The sequence below is a fragment of the Bos javanicus genome, chromosome 28, assembly GCF_032452875.1.
Source record: "Bos javanicus breed banteng chromosome 28, ARS-OSU_banteng_1.0, whole genome shotgun sequence".
Classification (NCBI taxonomy): domain Eukaryota; kingdom Metazoa; phylum Chordata; class Mammalia; order Artiodactyla; family Bovidae; genus Bos; species Bos javanicus.
In genome coordinates this window covers 14,293,145-14,311,253 of record NC_083895.1, presented here as the reverse complement: position 1 = coordinate 14,311,253, position 18,109 = coordinate 14,293,145, and the positions used below count along the sequence as shown (strand labels likewise).

The window sequence follows — 18,109 nt, the reverse complement described above, 5'->3', positions numbered from 1 at the left end:
AGGAAATGGCAACCCACTCCAGTGTTCTTGCCTGGAGAATCCCAAGGACGGGGGAGCCTGGTGGGCTGTCATCTCTGGGGTCGCACAGAGTCGGACATGACTGAAGCAACTTAGCAGCAAAGAAGCTGTGCCTAGATGGGAACCACCCATCTGAAAGATTATCATCTCCCTTTCCCCCCGAGTCAGTCTGAGGCATGGAGGGGCAAAGACATCCAGGAAAAGCAGGAGGAGCAGGGACAAACAGTGAGGAGAAGCAGGGTTCTATGAGAGAGAAAATGTATTTGTCTTGCATTTTCTCTTTAATTTTTTCAACAGTTTCTTCTAGTTATCCAAATAATTTTTAAATTTCCTCTTGGAATGGTTAGAATTATATTCATCCCATAAATATCAGCAACTCATTTACTGGGATAGACTCCCTTCTAAGAACCTCTGCAAAACAAAAGAATTGTCCTCTGGCTACTGCAGGACTGGAATCTCATATGTGTGCCAATTCCAAATGCGACAGACACATATTAACTGTTTTTAAAAGAGACCAGCAGGCAACATTACTGGCTTCCCATATTTTCCAATCATCCAGTGATCATGATGAGATCTGGGTAATAATTATTACCCATAATTATTCAAAAGTAAAATCTTGAATTTGGGTGGTTTGTTTAGATAGTATTCCAAAAGAACAGAGGGCTAGGAGGAAGAGTATTTATAATTTAGGGTCTTCTACCTGATTGTTGTGTGGCCAAGACTTTCAGCTGATCTGCTCAAATCAGGAACTACCAGACTCATCCCATTCTTATCAAAATTGCTGAAGAAATATAATTAAAAGTTTCTCCCAACATGAAAGTCTATTCACAAAGGTAGAAGACAAAAGAATTTTATTACTGAATAATCATAAAAGAAGAATGTGATGTGCACTATAAGAAGTCTGCTAAGAGATTACAAAGCCAGAAAGAAACTGCACCCTTTTATAAAGCTGATTGGATACAACTCATTACATACATGTTCTCAAGATAAACAATAACTAAACCTTAAGTAAGAGGACTTGACACTATCATTTATCATCCTGCTGCTGCTGCTAAGTCGCTTCAGTCATGTCCGACTCTGTGCGACCCCATAGACGGCAGCCCACCAGGCTCCCCCGTCCCTGGGATTCTCCAGGCAACAACACTGGAGTGGGTTGCCATTTCCTTCTCCAATGCAGGAAAGTGAAAAGTTTAAGTGAAATCAATCGCTCAGTTGTGTCCGACTCTTAGTGACCCCATGGACTGCAGCCTACCAGGGTCCTCCATCAATGGGATTTTCCAGGCAAGAGTACTGGAGTGGGGTGCCATTGCCTTCTCCATCATTTATCATAGTTTACCTTAAATTCATCTGGTAATTGGGATGAGTATCTGTGTTAACTGAAGCTTCTCATATCTATTTGAAAGGAGGTAGTTTTGCAACTTGGAGCAAGGCACCCATAGAAGAAGTTAGGCTCCTACCCTCCTACAGAAACTGAGAAATTGGGAGTGCAAACACCCTGGAAGGGTACACTTCAAAGAGATAACTCCAAGGCTCCTTGAGAAAGATATTGTAAGGGTGTTAAACTGCCAAAAGGCTTTTAAAAAGGTTCATATTCATCCCAAAGGGATGGATAAAGCATTTACAGTTACAAGTTTACAAAAGAAAATGTTCTAAGAAAAAGAAGTGGGGATATCTCTCTCTTTTTTTTTTTAAACTGTACGAATCCTCTTTTCATTTCTATTTCTCTTACTCTCACCACTTCTAGGTAATATTGTACTGCAGGTCTCAGGGCAACTAAGAAAGAAAATGGAGTAAGTGGCATAAAATGGGAAATAAAGAGGTACTGCTACGGCTATATGCAGATGGCTTGACCTTGTATGTAGAAAATGCTCAGGGACTCACTGAAAAATATCAGAACCAATAAATAAGCTCAGTAAAGTTAAGGATGCAGGATCAATAATATAAATATCAATGGAACTTGTATACATTAGCAATGAGCAACCCAAAGTTAAGACAACAGACTCATTTGCAATAGCATCAAAAGAAAAAATTCTCCAGAGTGAATTTAACAAAAGTGTAATACTTCTACAATGAAAAGATTTGTACAAGACTTGCCCAATTAAAATGTCATTGATGAAGATCTAGATAAATGGAAAGTTAGCAAGATAGCAAAAATAAAATTCCAGTCCCCTCTCCCTATAGAAACACCAATTTTAACAACAATCCATGGATGAAAAACCAATATGTGCTTTGCGTTATGGAAGTCACTGGAAGAGAGAAAGAGAAAAGGGCAGAAATATATTTGCATGTCAAATGGTGGAAAATAAATCTGAAAAAATTCATTACCTTAGTGAAATTTCTAGGCATTCAGTGGTGTGCAGCATGTTAAGATATCCCTTCTATATGCTTGAAGTCACAGTGACGGATATGGATGCTGTCGCAAAGAGTCGGACACAACAGAGTGACTGACACTTTCACTTTTCACTTGGAGCCTTTGTCAGTCTTACTGACAGTCAGTCTTACTTGTGAGCCAATTTCTTTAAAAATCAATCAGTTAATCTCTGGAGTTTATGCACATTTTAAATGGGATGGGGTAACAATTTTCTACATTTACAGGCAGTTATACCTCTATCATTTATTAAGTTAACGTCAAAACTTTTAGTGACTTGACACCTCATTTATCACTGAACAATACTCCATTGTATAGATCTGCCACATTTTGCTTATCCATTTACCTACTGATAGATATCTTGGTTAATTCTAATTTTGGAAATAATAAACCTGCTATATTTTTATGCAGGCTTTTGTGTTAATGTAAGCTTTTAAATAAGTTGAGTAATCACCTAGGAAAGCAATGGCTAGATTGTATAAGACTACGTTTCTTTGTAAGACATTGCCAAAGCTTGCAAGGATCTTCAACTTTAATTTACTTAACAAATACATTAAACTCATGATCCAATACAAACATTCATTCGACACTCATTGAGTTGAAAAACAGCAGCCAGTTTTAGGCACTGGATTCATAGTAGTGTGTAAAGTAGATAAAACTCCAAGCTCTGAATATAGTTTATATTCTATTGAGGAATACAAAATAATGAGACCACATTAAAATATTTTGTATGCTAAATGATACCTTCACAAAAAAGTTGGAACATTATAAAGTGGGATAAAGTTAACACAAAAGGAAAAACTATGGAGACAATAAAAAGATCAGGGGTTGGGGTGGAGATGGAAGGATGAAGAGACAGCACAGAGGGCTTTTATAGCAGTGAAAACACTATGGTACCATAATGATGGATAAATGTCATCAGTACATGTCTAAACCCATATGATACACAGTATCAAGAGTGACATGTAATTGATAGACGTTTATGATGTGTCAGTGTAGGTTCATCAATTTAACATATATGCCACTGCTGGGGGATGCTGATAACGGGAGGGTGTACGTGTGTGAGGGGGAGGAAATGGGAAATCCCTGCATTTTCCCCTCAATTTTGCTATGAATCTAAAACTGCTCTAAAAATATTATCTTAATTTCTTTTTTAAAAGCTGCCAGAAGACAAATTCAATCTTTGGTACGCATATGTGCTAGTCTGCCAAGGCTGCTGCCTTAGTCCATTGGGGCTGCTATAACAAACTACTAACAGACTGGATAGCTTATAAACAATGGAACTTTATTTTGCACAGTTCTGGAGATCGGGAAGTCCAAGACCAATGCAGGAGCATGGCTGCATTCTGGTGAGAACAGTCTTCCTGGTTAACAGATGGCACCTTCTCATTGTGTTCTCATGTGCTGGAAAGGCTGGGGAGCTCTGTGGGGTCCCATTCATGAGCATTCCACTCTCCAGACATAATCACCTCTCAATTACCCCACCTTCTAACACCATCGCACTGGAGATGATGTCAACATATGAATTTAGGGGTGAGAGGAGGGCACACAAACATTCAGCTGCCAAAATAAAGTACCACCACAGATGAGGTAACTTAATGCAACTGTATTTGACTCATTTTTGGAAACTGGAAGTCCAAGGTCAAGGTATTGGTAGGCTTGTTTTCCCAAGGCCTCTCTCCTTGGCTTGCAGATGGCTGCCTTCTGTGTTATTGCATGCCCTTTTCTTTATGCATACTTGTCTCTGGTGTCTCTTTCTCTTCTTATAAGGATACCAGTCATGTTGGATTAGAGCCCATCCTTATGACCTCATTTCACTTTTCCACTTTAAAGGCCCTATCTCCAAAACAGTCACATTGGGATAGATTTGGGGGAAAAACAATTCAGTCCATGATAACTGATTATAAAATATTTTTCACAAAATACTATTTGTTAGTATCTCTAATGAATTCTGACATTATGTTTTATTTCTTTAAAAATATTAGCTCTGATTCACTGAACTGATTTCACAGTTCCTTTATAGGCCAATGTGGTTGCTTAGTAATGTGTTACCTAGACTAGGCTCAACTACATTTCTGAGTTCCCTTTTCTGTATGTTTCCCATTGGGGTGGGCCATAAAAGATATTCTTGTGCAAGACCTGGAGTGTGTAATGACGTAATAGCCATTTTGTATCTTTGTAACATGCTGCTGCTGATCTACTGACCACCTCACTGGCATGAGACACCACTAGAATTATGACCATTCCACATAGGTCCTTTGGCATCTCTAATGCTCGCACCAGATATGTGTGATCCCCTCACTGACTGAGGGACCTAGCTTCTGAAGGACACCACACCAAGGCCAGAGGCAATAAGAACTGTCTCCAGGTTTAGCCCCTCCTTGTCGGCACTACTCATTGTTGTGAGTTCTCATATTTTTGCTCTCTTTCACGTCACATCCATCTCCTTTCCCTTATTGTCTGCCCTGAGCACTTTAGTCAAATGTCTTCATCAGGCATGGAGACAACCTCATAGACACCGCTTAACCAGTTTCCACAGTTGTAGAGAGCCAAAGCCCCGTAATAAATCCCTTTAGACATACACATTCATCTTATGGTTCTATGTCTCTAATTAAATCCTCCTGAATCACAAATGTGTACCAAATTGAGTGTTGCTTCACCAGGGTTAGATTCCTGGGTTGGGAAGATCCCCTGGAAAAGGAAATGGCAACCCACTCCGGTATTCTTACCTGGACAATCTCATGGACAGAGGAGCCTGGTAGGCTACAGTCCATGGGGTCGCAAGAGCCAGACGTGACTTAGCGACTAAACCACCGCCGATCTGATTAGAGTCAGATTTAAAACCATTAAAGATACTGTTTCAGGTATAAAGAGGTACCGATAGTCCATGATTTGCAGTGGCAATACAGTTACTCAAATGATTACCTCTAGGTACTTATTATCATGTGCCTACAGAAAGCAAGTTATTGGGAATGAAAGATGTTCTCTCCTAGGTATTTTAGTGAACAAAAGGAGTATGAAACTGGTTGTTTATTCTAAATGTGTTGGACAATGTTGGGAAACAACATGAGACGCTCAGGAATTTAAGTTCCCAGCTCAAGATCCACAAAGACCCTAAAGCTTCAATGATAATTCTGAAAGCACCTCATCCCCTAAAGCTGCAGGGCTGAGATTTAGGAAAAGAAATCCAATGACAAATCTGTTGGGTGGCTTAATTACTATGTACATTGAATTTCCAACCTTACATGGTCTCATTAAAATTAGGGCACTGACTAGGAAAGAATCCCTGGGATGGGGAAATAACAGATTTCAGTGGAGCTGAATCTTCAATGCCTATAAATACTTGGACTATATCTATCAGGCAACCCCTCACCCCCCTCAATCCACTGCTATGGCTTCATGAGGAATTCCCTATGACGAGCTGACCAGTGAAAGAAAAAAACCTCAGGCTTAGATCAGATCATTCTGCATGGTACGCAGCACCACAGCCCCACTCTGAGATGGTCTTGAAAGTTGGTGGTGACATCACCTGATTTATTTTGCCTGGAAGGAGAAACGGCAAAAGTTATGAGTTAACACTTATTTATGCACAGTGCCTAAAGTCAAAGTGAAGTCGTTCAGTCATGTCTGACTCTTTGCAACTCCATGGAATGTAGCCCACCGGGCTCCTCCATCCATGGGATTCTGCAGGCAAGAATACTGGAGTGGGTTGCCATTTCCTTCTCCAGGGGATCTTCCCGACCCAGGGATCGAACCCAGGTCTCCCCATTGCAGGCAGACCCTTTAACCTCTGAGCCACCAAGGAAGCCCTATGGTTTGGCTAAATGATCAAGGACTAAGGAGGGGTACCTTGGAAAACCTGTGAAAGGGAGTTCAGGGGGAGAGGTGCACATCTAGACCTTTCCAGATGAGGAGAGTGAAGGTCTTTGTGTACCATGTGAATGCTCACCAAAGGGTGACCTCATCAGAGGACACATTCTGCGATGCCAGTCTCCTATCAGTCAGCTCCATTACCCAGCCACTTGTCATTGCCAAATGGGCTCATGAACACAGTGGCTGCAGCAGCAGTGAAGGAAATTATGCATGGGCTCAGCAAAGTGGACTTTCACTCAACAAGACTGATCTGGCTAAATTCACTGTTAAGAGATTAATCTCCCAACAGCAGAGACCAACAATTAACTTGGCACCATTCCCTGGATGGATCAGTTTAGCCATGTTACAGGTTGACTGCATTAGACCATTCTCATCACAAAATGGGACTGTATCTTGTACCTTCCGTCAAAGATATTTACCCTGTACAAGCATTTGCCTTCCCTGCCTGCATCTGTCAAAACCAACATCAACAGATTTACAGAATCTGTAAATACCATGTAAATACCATGCTGTAAATCCAGCATGGTATTCCTTGTACTCTTGGACTCCAGGAGGGACAAGAGGCTGCTAAAGCCTCCACAGTGAGAGTGTCTTTGAGAGCACTAATGGGAGTGCCTACTGATTTCAATTCAGATCAATTCTTAAGGCTGTTTGTGAAGGAAGCCCTATATAAGTTGGGCATTTGAAAGTAACACCATCAGTGAAATTAAAAATTTTAAGTGGGGGATATATTGCCTGCAGAGCCCAAAAAGGACTCTTATGTATTTATATTAACATTGTGTGTATTAAGAACAGAAAACAAAAAGCAGTCTGTAGCTGCTTCTTGACAGCATCAGAGATGAAACAGCCCTTGTTTTACAAGTGATTTTCAGGAACTCAACTGATGAGGCAGATCTCTGTGTGGTGAAATAACTTATGCTTTTTTTGGGAGTATTTATAAGCCCTCAATCAATCTGTGAAATGAATTTCCTCAGAGGAGGATGTCATCAATGTCATGTCATACCTGTACTCCTGGAGGAAACTGGATGCAGTTAAGACATTGCCTGCAAAGACTGTGCAATGGCAGAGTTGTTCAGGTATCCCATGGGTAGCCTGGTAAAGGCACCTTGCGTCCCTTGAGGTGAAGGTAAACTGTGGCTGAAAGGGTGTTAAAAAGAGCACTGAACAGAACATTAGCCAAACTGGAATAACAAAATACTTACTACTTGCTATTTGAATGGAAATAGTAATTTCAGTAACAATGGGTACTAGATTCTTAGCAGATAGGCCATAGCATTAAGGTTTTAATAATGTACTGTGAAGCACCATCATTTCCAGGCTAAGAACAAGCTATACTGGATCATTAAACAGAGAAGTAGTGGCGATGATCACTTGTTCTCGGCAGGTATTTACTATGGTTTCAATTGAGGTATATGGTACACTACGGTCTCCTTTTGTCAATCCAATTTGTAAGTGCCAAAAATTTAATTTTATTATTCTTTGGATCAGAGCATCCATGCTTTCTATGGGATTATGCTAAAATTAAGTCAGTGGGTGTTATGACCATGCGAAACTTAAGTCAATAGTTCTGTTGGTTAAGATGAAACATCCTATTTGTTCCTAAATGACTCAGACTCTCGGGGTTACTATAATAAAATACAATGGACCAGGTGGCTTATAAACAACAAAAGTTTATTTCTCACAGTTAAAGAGGCTGGGAAGTCCAAGATCATAGCACCAAAAGACTCCTTTTTTGGTGAGAACTGCTTCCTGTTCACAGAAGGCTATCTTTTCCTAAGTCCCCACACGGCGGAAGAAGTAAGGGAATTTTCTGGAGTCTCTATTTTAAGAGCACTAACCCCATTCATGAGGACTCTGTTCTCCTAACTGAATCACTCCTAAAAGCCCCGCCACGAAATACCATCATACTGGCAGTTAGATTTCAACATGAATTTTGGAGGGAATTTCAGTATAACACTGTGTTTTATATTCAATAACACCTCTAAGATTTTAGGGGGTAACATAATTAAATTTAGGGGGGTTCCCAGGTATAACTTGAGCCCTGTATTAAGGCTATGAAAATTTACCAATGGTACACTTCAGCATTAACGTTAATATTCAAGTTAATTTGGAAGATACAAAAGCCAATCAGCACCCTTTTATCTTTTGTTGTACAAATAATTTTAGTATATTCTGGATTTCTAATTGAGTCAAATTGTGGATATAATTTATATAATATTGTACAGAAACCACATCTCAATTTCAAAACAAACTATGGACCTATATTTCAGTTATTTTGTTATTTACTCTCCTCATATCTAAGTCTCTGCCTCCCTCCCTCCCTTCATTCTTTCCATTTCTTTTCTTTCTGTGGTTACTTGCTACACTTCAGGAGGGTTCTCTTTACTCTGATCAAATTTATAAATTTCTTTCTTCAGGAAAGGGTTAGGGGCCTGCTCCATGGCAATGGCTGCTTCACATGGTGCAAGGATCCCAGGCTTAAGCTGCATTTGAACTAACCTCTTTGCTGCACCACAGGATAGGAGTTTTGTCCTCTAACCATGAATGCAGAACCTTTTTTCTTTAAAAAAAAAAAAACAAAACAAAAGACACAACAGGTGGTGAAGCAAAAGCATGCTGGGCCCATAACCCAGAGAGGCTGGCTGACTTAACATCCTCTGTCTGCTACGGCTGTCTTTTTCTGCCATGCAGGTTTCTTACTCTCTTATTTCTCTCATACAAATTTCCTCAGTTATTCTGGACTTCTAGCCATGTACATCACCCCTGATGTGGACATTCTGGGTAGTTACAAGGGCAAGTGCCATGGTCCAGAAGCCGGCCTCACAGGTAGCTCAGATACCACCTGCCAAACACACTGAACCCCATGGCAAGTCATGCAGGGGGCACAGCCAATGAACCATTCTCTTAGGAACAAGAGCCTCTTAGAGTGGGAAGAGATAGCAATATCCAAAAAAGAACATAGAGCAGAGCAGGCCGAAGTGCAAGCCTGCCAGCAGTTGGTGGTTCCATCCCAAGCAGCCTCTGCCACATCACGGAACCTGTTAGACAAGAGCAATTAGCTAAGTGACCAGGTGACCTGTCTTAGATGGGACAATCTTGTTCATGCCCAGCTGTATTAACTGCCTCCTAGTCACTCTGTTGGTGGCAGGATTTATGCCCTGGGGTAATGCAATAGCTGAACATGTGAGACTTTACACTGGACAGATGAGATCTACATAAGCTTACTAGTTATATATATTCACAGGCCAGGCGAGAGGACATGACACCACCATCCAAGGGTCACACAGGTTATCATGCTTGGGAACAAAGGAAAAACCAGGGGTTGTGGGAAATGGCTCTGTAGTATGCAGAGGGTGCAGCAAAGTTTCTGTGAGAAGATGGGAATGGTTTTTCAGAATAATTTTGTGGGCTGGTAGGAAAGTGAAACTTGCCACTGAGGGGAAACCAAGAACTGGTTCCCCAGATAAACAAGGAAGACTGTCTGACTACAGTGACCTGGGGGAGAAGAATAGGGAGGGAAACCTGCAGTTAGGCTATCAAAGGTCTTCTTAGTTTCAGATGTGAAGAGACTCTATTACACTGGGCCTTAATTTCAAGCCACAGTTGCTATAATTTAAAGTATTCTGAAGACTATAAAAACAACCCAAATGTTCATCAGTGATTATTATAGCTGCAGGGCAGAAACATATGTTCAGTGCAGAAACAAGATGTTGTAATGAGAGGTAAGTAATTTAAGGTAATTTCAAAAGAAGATAAGACGACTTAGAAAAGCAGAAAGCTATAATTGAAAATATGCCTTAGTGGTTGACAATATATGATTTCTAAGAATGCATTCCCTACCCTACTCCACCCCCACCATGGAAAAACTGGTACTGAATCATATGAGTTTCAAATTCTGTAAATATATAAGAAAGTAATATGTGGCAGGGTTGTTTATTTAATACACTCCATTTTTTTGAGCAGTTTTAGGGCTACAGAAAAAATGAGCAGAAAGCACAGAGTTCCTATATACCCCTTTACCTCTACCTCCCTCCACACTTTTCCCTTATTAATACCGAGCATTAGTGTGGTGCATTTGTTATAACTGATGAACCAATATGATACATTTTTACAACTAAAGTCCATGGTTTACATTAGGGTTGACCCGTTGTGTTTTACACTTTGTAGATGTGTTTTATACTCTGTAGGTGTGTTTTACACTTTGTAGGTGTGTTTTACACTTTGTATGTTTTTTTTTTTTTTTTTGAGTTTCCTTTTACTTTCTTTTTTTTTTTTTTTTCTCATGATGTCTTAGACTCTACTATTACCTTCATCTGGAATTTGTTTTTTTCTTTTATTTATTATGATGCCAATGACAGAAAATATTCACATGTATGACATAATGCCTTGAATATTCCCAAAGTTCAATGAGGTCCCAGGAAATTGGTTGGGAACTAAAAAAAATAGTTTTGGATTTTGATTGCTAGAATTTTGTTAAGGATTTTTGCGTCTATGTTCATCAGTGATATTGGCCTGTAGTTTTCTTTTTTTGTGGGATCTTTGTCAGGTTTTGGTATTAGGGTGATGGTGGCCTCATAGAATGAGTTTGGAAGTTTACCTTCCTCTGCAATTTTTTGGAAGAATTTGAGCAGGATAGGTGTTAGCTCTTCTCTAAATTTTTGGTAGAATTCAGCTGTGAAGCCGTCTGGACCTGGGCTTTTGTTTGCTGGAAGATTTTTTTTTTTTTTTTTCTGGAAAGAACTGAGATTTTTTTTTTTGGACAGGGCCACCTTGAATGATTTCAGGTAAAATTGTCCTTGAAGATGAAAAGAACAGAGATCTGTATGTGTTTCGAACATATTGTTGACTCAAGAAACTTGTGATTAGGGTTTAGTTATCTGAGTTTCAGGTCTATTATTTTGTATGTTCAACTTTTTTTTTTCACTTTCAGATTTTATCATAAGTTTTTCCTTTTAATTTTTCATACAGATGTTTTATTTTTTTTTTCATTTTTTTTAATTGAAATATAATTGATTCAGTGTTCTTTAGTTTCAGGTATACACCAAAATGACTCAGTTACACATATTATTTTCAGATTCTTTCCCTTATAGGTTATTACAGAATACTGAGTAGAGTTCCCTGTGCTATACAGTAGGACTTTGTTGCTTTTCTGATTTATATATAGGAGTGTATCTATTAATCTAATATCCCTAATTTATCCCTCTCCCTCTTTCCTCTTTGGGAACCATAAGTTTGTTTTCTATGTCTTTGGGTCTGTCCGTTTTGTAAATAAGTTCATTTATATCATTTTTTAAGATTTCACATATATGATATCATATGTATTTGTCTTTCTCTGACTTTGTTCACTTAGTATGATCATCTTTAGGTCTATCCATGTTGCTGCAAATGGCATTATTTCACTCCTTTTAATGTTGAGTAATATTTCATTGTATACATGTACCACATCTTCTTTATTCATGCTTTCATTTCTTGGCTATTATAAATAGTATTGCAATGAATATTGGTTTCTTTTTTTTTTTAAGAATAAATTCTTAATATCATCAAATATCCAGTGATGTTTAAATTTCCAGTTGCCTTACACACCTCTTTTTTTTTTTTTTCCTTGCTAATTTTCTGTTTAGTTGACACTTTGTATGTTTTAACAAATGCATGACATGTATCCTATAGGATAGTTTCACTATCCTAAAAATTGTCTGTAATCCACCTATTCATCCCTCTGTCCTTCACCCTGAACACCTGGAAACCACTTATATTTTTAGTGTCTCCACAGTTTTGCCTTTATTAGAATCCATTATGGTTGGAATTATACAGTATAAAACCTTTTCAATTGACTTGTCTCATTTAGCCATATGCATCTAAGGTTCTTCTGTACCTCTGTTTCTTGATAGCTCCTTTCTTTTTATCACCTGCCTGAGCATCATATTCAGTAACCTTTCTGTGACTGTTTTCTAGTGTCAGGAGAATTTTTTGTTGCTGATTCTCTGGAATTTTCTACATAGACAATCATGTTATCTGTGAACATCAATAGTTGTATCTCTTCCTTCCAAATCTGTGTACCTTTTATTTCCCTTATCTTGCTGCATTAGGTAGGACTTCCTGAAGGCTGCTAAAAAGGTATGGTTACAGGGACCTCCTTGCCTTGCTCTTTATCTTACTGGAAAAGCATCTAGTTTCTCATCATTAAGTATGATGTTAGCTATAGGATTTTTATAGATATATTTTTTTTTTACCAAGTTGAGGAAACTTGGTAAAAAGTTCCTGTATTCCTCACTTACTGGGTTTTTTTAATTACCATGAATGGATGTTAAGAGTTTCTGAAATTTTTTCTGCATCTACTGATATGATCATATATTTCTTCTTTAGCCTGTTGATATGATGGGCTACATTAGTTATTAAATATTGGACTAGCCTTGCATACCTGGATAAATCCCACTTGATCATGTCATGTAATTCTTTTTATACACGGTTGGATTCAATTTGCAAGCATATTGTTGAGGATTTCTATATCTATTAATGAGATCCTGGTCTGTACCTTGGCTTTCTTGTCTTTCAGTGGCTTTACAATTAGGGTAATGCTGGCCTCAAAGAATAAGTAAAAGCTCTGCTTTTACATTCTGTAAGATACTGTAGAGAACTGATACTATTTCTTCCTTAATTTGGTAGAATTCATCAGTAAAAACATCTGGGCTTAATACTTTCTGCTTTGGAAGATTAAAAATTGATTCAATTTCTTAAGACATATGCCTATTTAGATTTGTCCTTCTTTGAGTTTTGGCAGATTGTTTCTTCCAAGGAATTGGCCCATTTCATTTAGGTTATCAAACCCGTGGGTACAGAGTTGTCCATAACATTCCTTTATAACCCTTTTGATGTGAAGGGGATCACAGTTATGGCCCCCTTTCATTCCTGATGTTAGCAATTTGTATCTTCTTTTTTTTTAGCTAACCTGACTAGAGATTTATCAATTTTATTGTCCTGCTCTAAGAACCAGCTTTTGGTTTTATTTTCTCCATTGGTTTCCTGTTTTCAATTACTCTGATATCTGCCTAAGTTCTCATTATTATTATTATTTTTTTTTATAATTTGAACTTAATTTGCTCTTCTTTTCCTGGTTTCCTACAATGGAAGCTTAGACTCTGTATATAATCTAAGATCACTAGATCGTATAATCTTACATTATTAGCTTAATGTAATTGTTTACATAATCTGATCATATAATTTAGTATATCACCTCTACCCTATCAATAAAAGCACTGCTCTAGTTCCATTCTGGCCATGCTCCAGCCTCAGTCTTCCTCCTCAGAGAGTCAACAGTCATTAAGGGCCCAGATCTCAGGGTACATCAGACCCTTGAATTTACAGTCTAATTTATAGCTCTGAGTATTGTCTAATCTGAAACTTCCTTCCTGGACCCTGTCTTGGAAAGCAGGTGCTTACTCAGGGTCTGGATAAATTCAGGCTAAAGGCTAGAGTATTTACATATGTATACTCAAGGCACATCATGGTCTTCAATAAGCTATGGGTGAAAGAGAAGGGGCAATGGGACTAGGGCCTAGACATCCTCATGCAGAGAATACATTTTATTGAACGTTTAGTTATTTTGATTTATAAGTTTTAAAAGGTTAGACATGAGCTTTGTGGGCTTCCTTTTAAACTTGCTCCAGGCCTTATACACAAGGGAGATGTGCCTAATGTTGTAACAACGGGTAAACTAGGAGTATCTATTTTTTATTCACAATTATGTTAAGTTCCATTCTGTGTAAGAAACATACAGTTTATGTAATGTACATACCTAAGTCCTGTGAACTTAACGGATACTTCACTGGTGTTTAATGCTTCTGCCCTAATTATTCAGTTTATCTCTGCTTTTAAAAAGATTCATATTTAAATGGTTGCCAGGATTAGGGTAGCACAAAGGCTATGATTATTATTAATAATTAATAGTATTTATTAACTTCCTGTGGTGAAATCCTGATTCCTTTGTAATCTTCAAGTAATACAAACTCCAGATTCCTTTTTGATTTTACAACATGTGTTGAAGGTTACTCAAATATATAAACCACAAAATTTTCATAGAAATGCACAGACAAACATAAAGATTACATGTAAACACTAGTGAAATCTGAATAAAGTCTGTATCTGACTTAGTAGTAGGGTACCATCAATTTCCTGTTAGGGCTATTAATATGGTTATGTAACACTGTTATTAGAGTATGTTATAGTTATGTAACTATTATTAGAAAAAGCTTTGTAAAGGGCACATCAGAATTCTATGCACTACTACTACTGCAACTTCTTTTGAGCCTATTTTACTATTCTTTTTAGTCCTTAAAGCTTTACATTGCACAATATGCATCTATAAATTACAATCTGCTGTTTCCTAAAAATAACCATAGCATCAAAACCAAAACACAAATTCTAGCTTTTGAAGTTAAATTACCTCTAAAGAAAATCGTCAATTCATAAGTCTCAAATGGACAGATTTCTCCCCTATATAAATTCTGACATAACCTAGTATTTTTGTTAGAACTTCACAAAATCAAAATCTGTGAGGTTTATGCCAGTACATGACATTCAGTGGAATATTATCTCTTAACAAGACTGCCCTATACTTGTTTCAGTGTAGAAATTGGTCCTATATCATTACTTTGGAGTAAAATAAGGCCAGTTATGTGGATGAAAGTTATTAAACATTCAGGATATCAACAGAGCTTTCTCCATAGTGTGAATTCTCTGAAACGGAGTAGGTGCTGAATTGTGGCTCAACATTTCTAATATTCACTTCAATTATAAGGTTTTTCTCCTATGTGCGTTCGCTGATGTACAATAAGGTTTGACTTCTGAGAAAAGGTTTTCTGACATGTGTTACATTCATAGGGCTTCTCCCCTGTGTGTGATCTCTGATGTTTAGCGAGGTCTGATTTACGGTAAAAAATTTTCCCACATTCATTACATTGACAAGACTTCTCTCCTGTGTGAGCCCTGTGATGTACCGTGAGTGATGATTTGTGACTGAAGGATTTCCCACATTCATTACATTCATAGGGCTTTTCTCCTGTGTGCTTCCTCTGATGCAGAGTAAGTCCTGACTTCACACAAAAAGATTTTCCACATTCGTTACATTTATAGGGCTTTTCTTCTATATGTGTTCTCTGATGTACAATCAGAGCTGACTTATGGCAGAAAGCCTTTCCACACTCACTGCATTCATAGGGTTTCTCCCCTATGTGAATTCTCTGGTGCTGAGTGAGCTGTGACTTCTGGCAGAAGGTTTTCCCACATTCGTTGCACTCATAGGGCTTCTCCCCTGTATGTGTTCTATTATGTTTTGTTAGGTAAGATTTATTATAGAAGATTTTTCCACATTCGTGACATTCATAGGGTTTCTCCCCTGTATGGATTCTATAGTGCTGAGATAGGGTTGACTTATGGCTGAAAAATTTCCCACACTCAGGGCACGCAAAGGGTTTCTCTCCTGTGTGAGTTCTCTGATGTACTGTGAGGTCAGACTTCAAGCAGAAGGTTTTCCCACATTCGTAACATTCATAAGGTTTCAAACCTGTATGTATTATCTGATGCCTGGTGAGTACTGACTTGTGGTAGAAAGTTTTCCCACATGCATTACATTCATAGGGTTTATCTCCTATGTGAGTTCTCTGATGTTGTGTAAGATGTGACTTCTGACAGAAAGACTTCCCACACTCAGGACATTCAAAGGGTTTCTCCCCTGTATGAGTTCTCTGATGTACTGTAAGGTGTGAATTCATACAGAAAGATTTCCCACATTCATAACATTCATAGGGTTTTAGTCCTGTGTGTGTTCTCTGATGTTTAGTGAGGTCTGACTTCTGATAAAAAGTTTTCCCACATGCATTACACTGATAGGGTTTCTCCCCCGTATGTGTTCTCTGGTGTAATGTGAGGGCTGACTTGTGGCTGAACGCTTTCCCACATTCACTGCATTCATACGGTTTCTCCCCTGTGTGTGACCTCTGATGTTTAGTGAGGTTTGATTTCTCCCAGAAAGTTTTTCCACACTCATTACATTGAAAGTTTTTCTCTCCTGTGTGAATCCTCTGATGTCGAGTGAGGTGTGACTTCTCCCAAAAAGCTTTCCCACATTCATTACATTCAAAGTGCTTCTCTCCTTTTTGAGTTTTCTGAAGCTGTGAGAGGTAGAACTTCCTCCTGAAATTATTCCCACTTTCACCATATTCACAGTGTTTCAAATGTGCCCCATCATGTTTTAAAAGGGAGGACTTTAGACATAAGGATTTCCCACAATCACCAAATTCATAGTGATTTTCCTTTGAGGGAGCTGTCTGATGGAACAAGAAGGATGAGCTATCACAGAATCTTCTCCCATATTCATCATAGGCACAGTCATTCTCTTCAGTGATCTCTGTCTTGTATGTATTGAGTACTACCTTTTCATTGAAGGATTCTTGATGTATGTTATATTCGAAATTTTGCTCTAAAGTTTGAATCTTCTCAAGCTGAACAGAATCCTCTTTATGACTGACAATTTTTCCACTTTTAAAATATTCATTTTTTTCTCTAGTATGAGTTTTCTCATGTTTAATACTGAGTAGCAGTTTTCCACAGGCATTAAATTCATCAGTCTTTTTCCCTAAAGAGTTTTTCTTATCGATAACCAATTCTGAAATATAGTTGAAGCTCATTCCACATGAGACACACTGACAGAGTATTTTTCTGTAAGGAAAAGAATCTGTGTCCAACTCAAGTGACTTCCCTAGTACATTACCTTGTTCTTTAGTCAGCCTTTTGTTATTGATCAATACAACTTCCCATACATGTTTAGGCTGGTTTTCATGGCTCCTTTCTTTCATGTGATCAGTTTTCCAGACTTCTAGAAACAAGAAAAATTTATCTCACCATATGAAAATCAACACATTTCTTATGGAATGAGACCTACTTACAAATGCCCTACATTGCTGGTAGCTGATTTTGATTTGTTGTTTAGTCTCCAGGGATGAAGGTAAATGTAAGTATGTTGTTTTTTCTATTTCTAGAGTTTCAGGTGAAAAAACAAAAACAAGAAAAAAACAGCCCAGAATAGTGGAAAAGGAAGAGCAAACTGTTCTTAGAAAACATACATTTGGTTTTCAGACATTCCTCAGTATGTCTGAGGAGTAAGAGCAACTCTTTAAATCCGAACGTCTCCATGAATTCTCCAAAACACTTATGGATAAATATAAGGAGAGAAAATAAAATTACCAACAACACATTACTTGGGCACAACTACAGAATACTACTAACTTCAAATCACCATTAAGTAAGTAAATGAGTATTCAAATACAAAAGAATCTGAGATTAGAGTTTCAATTTTCATAGGTATGCAGAAAGTCAGTTGAAGACTGACTCTCTGCATATCACATATTACCTTGTGTTATAAATACATGTAAAAGATGAGACAGAGAACTTAGAGATGAATAAACACATATATCACTGTAATCCAAGTCTATGCCCCAATCAGTAATGCTGAAGAAGCTGAAGTTGAACAGTTCTATGAAGACCTACATGACATTCTAGAACTAACAACCAAAAAGAGATGTCCTGTTCATTATAGGGGACTGGAATGCAAAAGTAGGAAGTCAAGACATTCCTGGAGTAACAGGCAAATTTGGCCTTGGAGTACAAAATGAAGCAGGGCAAAGGCTAACAGAATTTTACCAAGGGAATGCACTGGTCACAGCAAACACCCTCTTCCAACAACACAAGAGAGGACTACACATGGACATCACCAGATGGTCAATACCAAATCAGACTGATTATATTCTTGGCAGCCAAATATGGAGAAGCTCTATACAGTCAGCAAAAGCAAGACTG

The 18,109-nt window shown here is 38.2% G+C and overlaps 1 protein-coding gene across 6 annotated transcripts in view; it reads right to left on the bottom strand.

Moving 5' to 3' along the window:
* Positions 1-7,913: 7,913 nt before the first annotated feature.
* The window catches only part of LOC133240345 (zinc finger protein 33B), an 87,511-nt gene continuing 77,315 nt past the window's right edge, over positions 7,914-18,109 (bottom strand). For 3 of the 6 annotated variants that reach the window (XM_061404950.1, XM_061404953.1, XM_061404954.1), the window contains one exon: positions 12,452-17,129. In XM_061404950.1, coding sequence (XP_061260934.1) covers positions 15,043-17,129 — 2,087 coding nt within the window. In that variant the 3' untranslated portion in view covers positions 12,452-15,042. Of the gene's footprint in view, positions 9,298-12,451; positions 17,130-18,109 lie in introns of those variants that run through there. The other 3 variants (XM_061404955.1, XM_061404956.1, XM_061404951.1) reach the window with 2 other exon arrangements.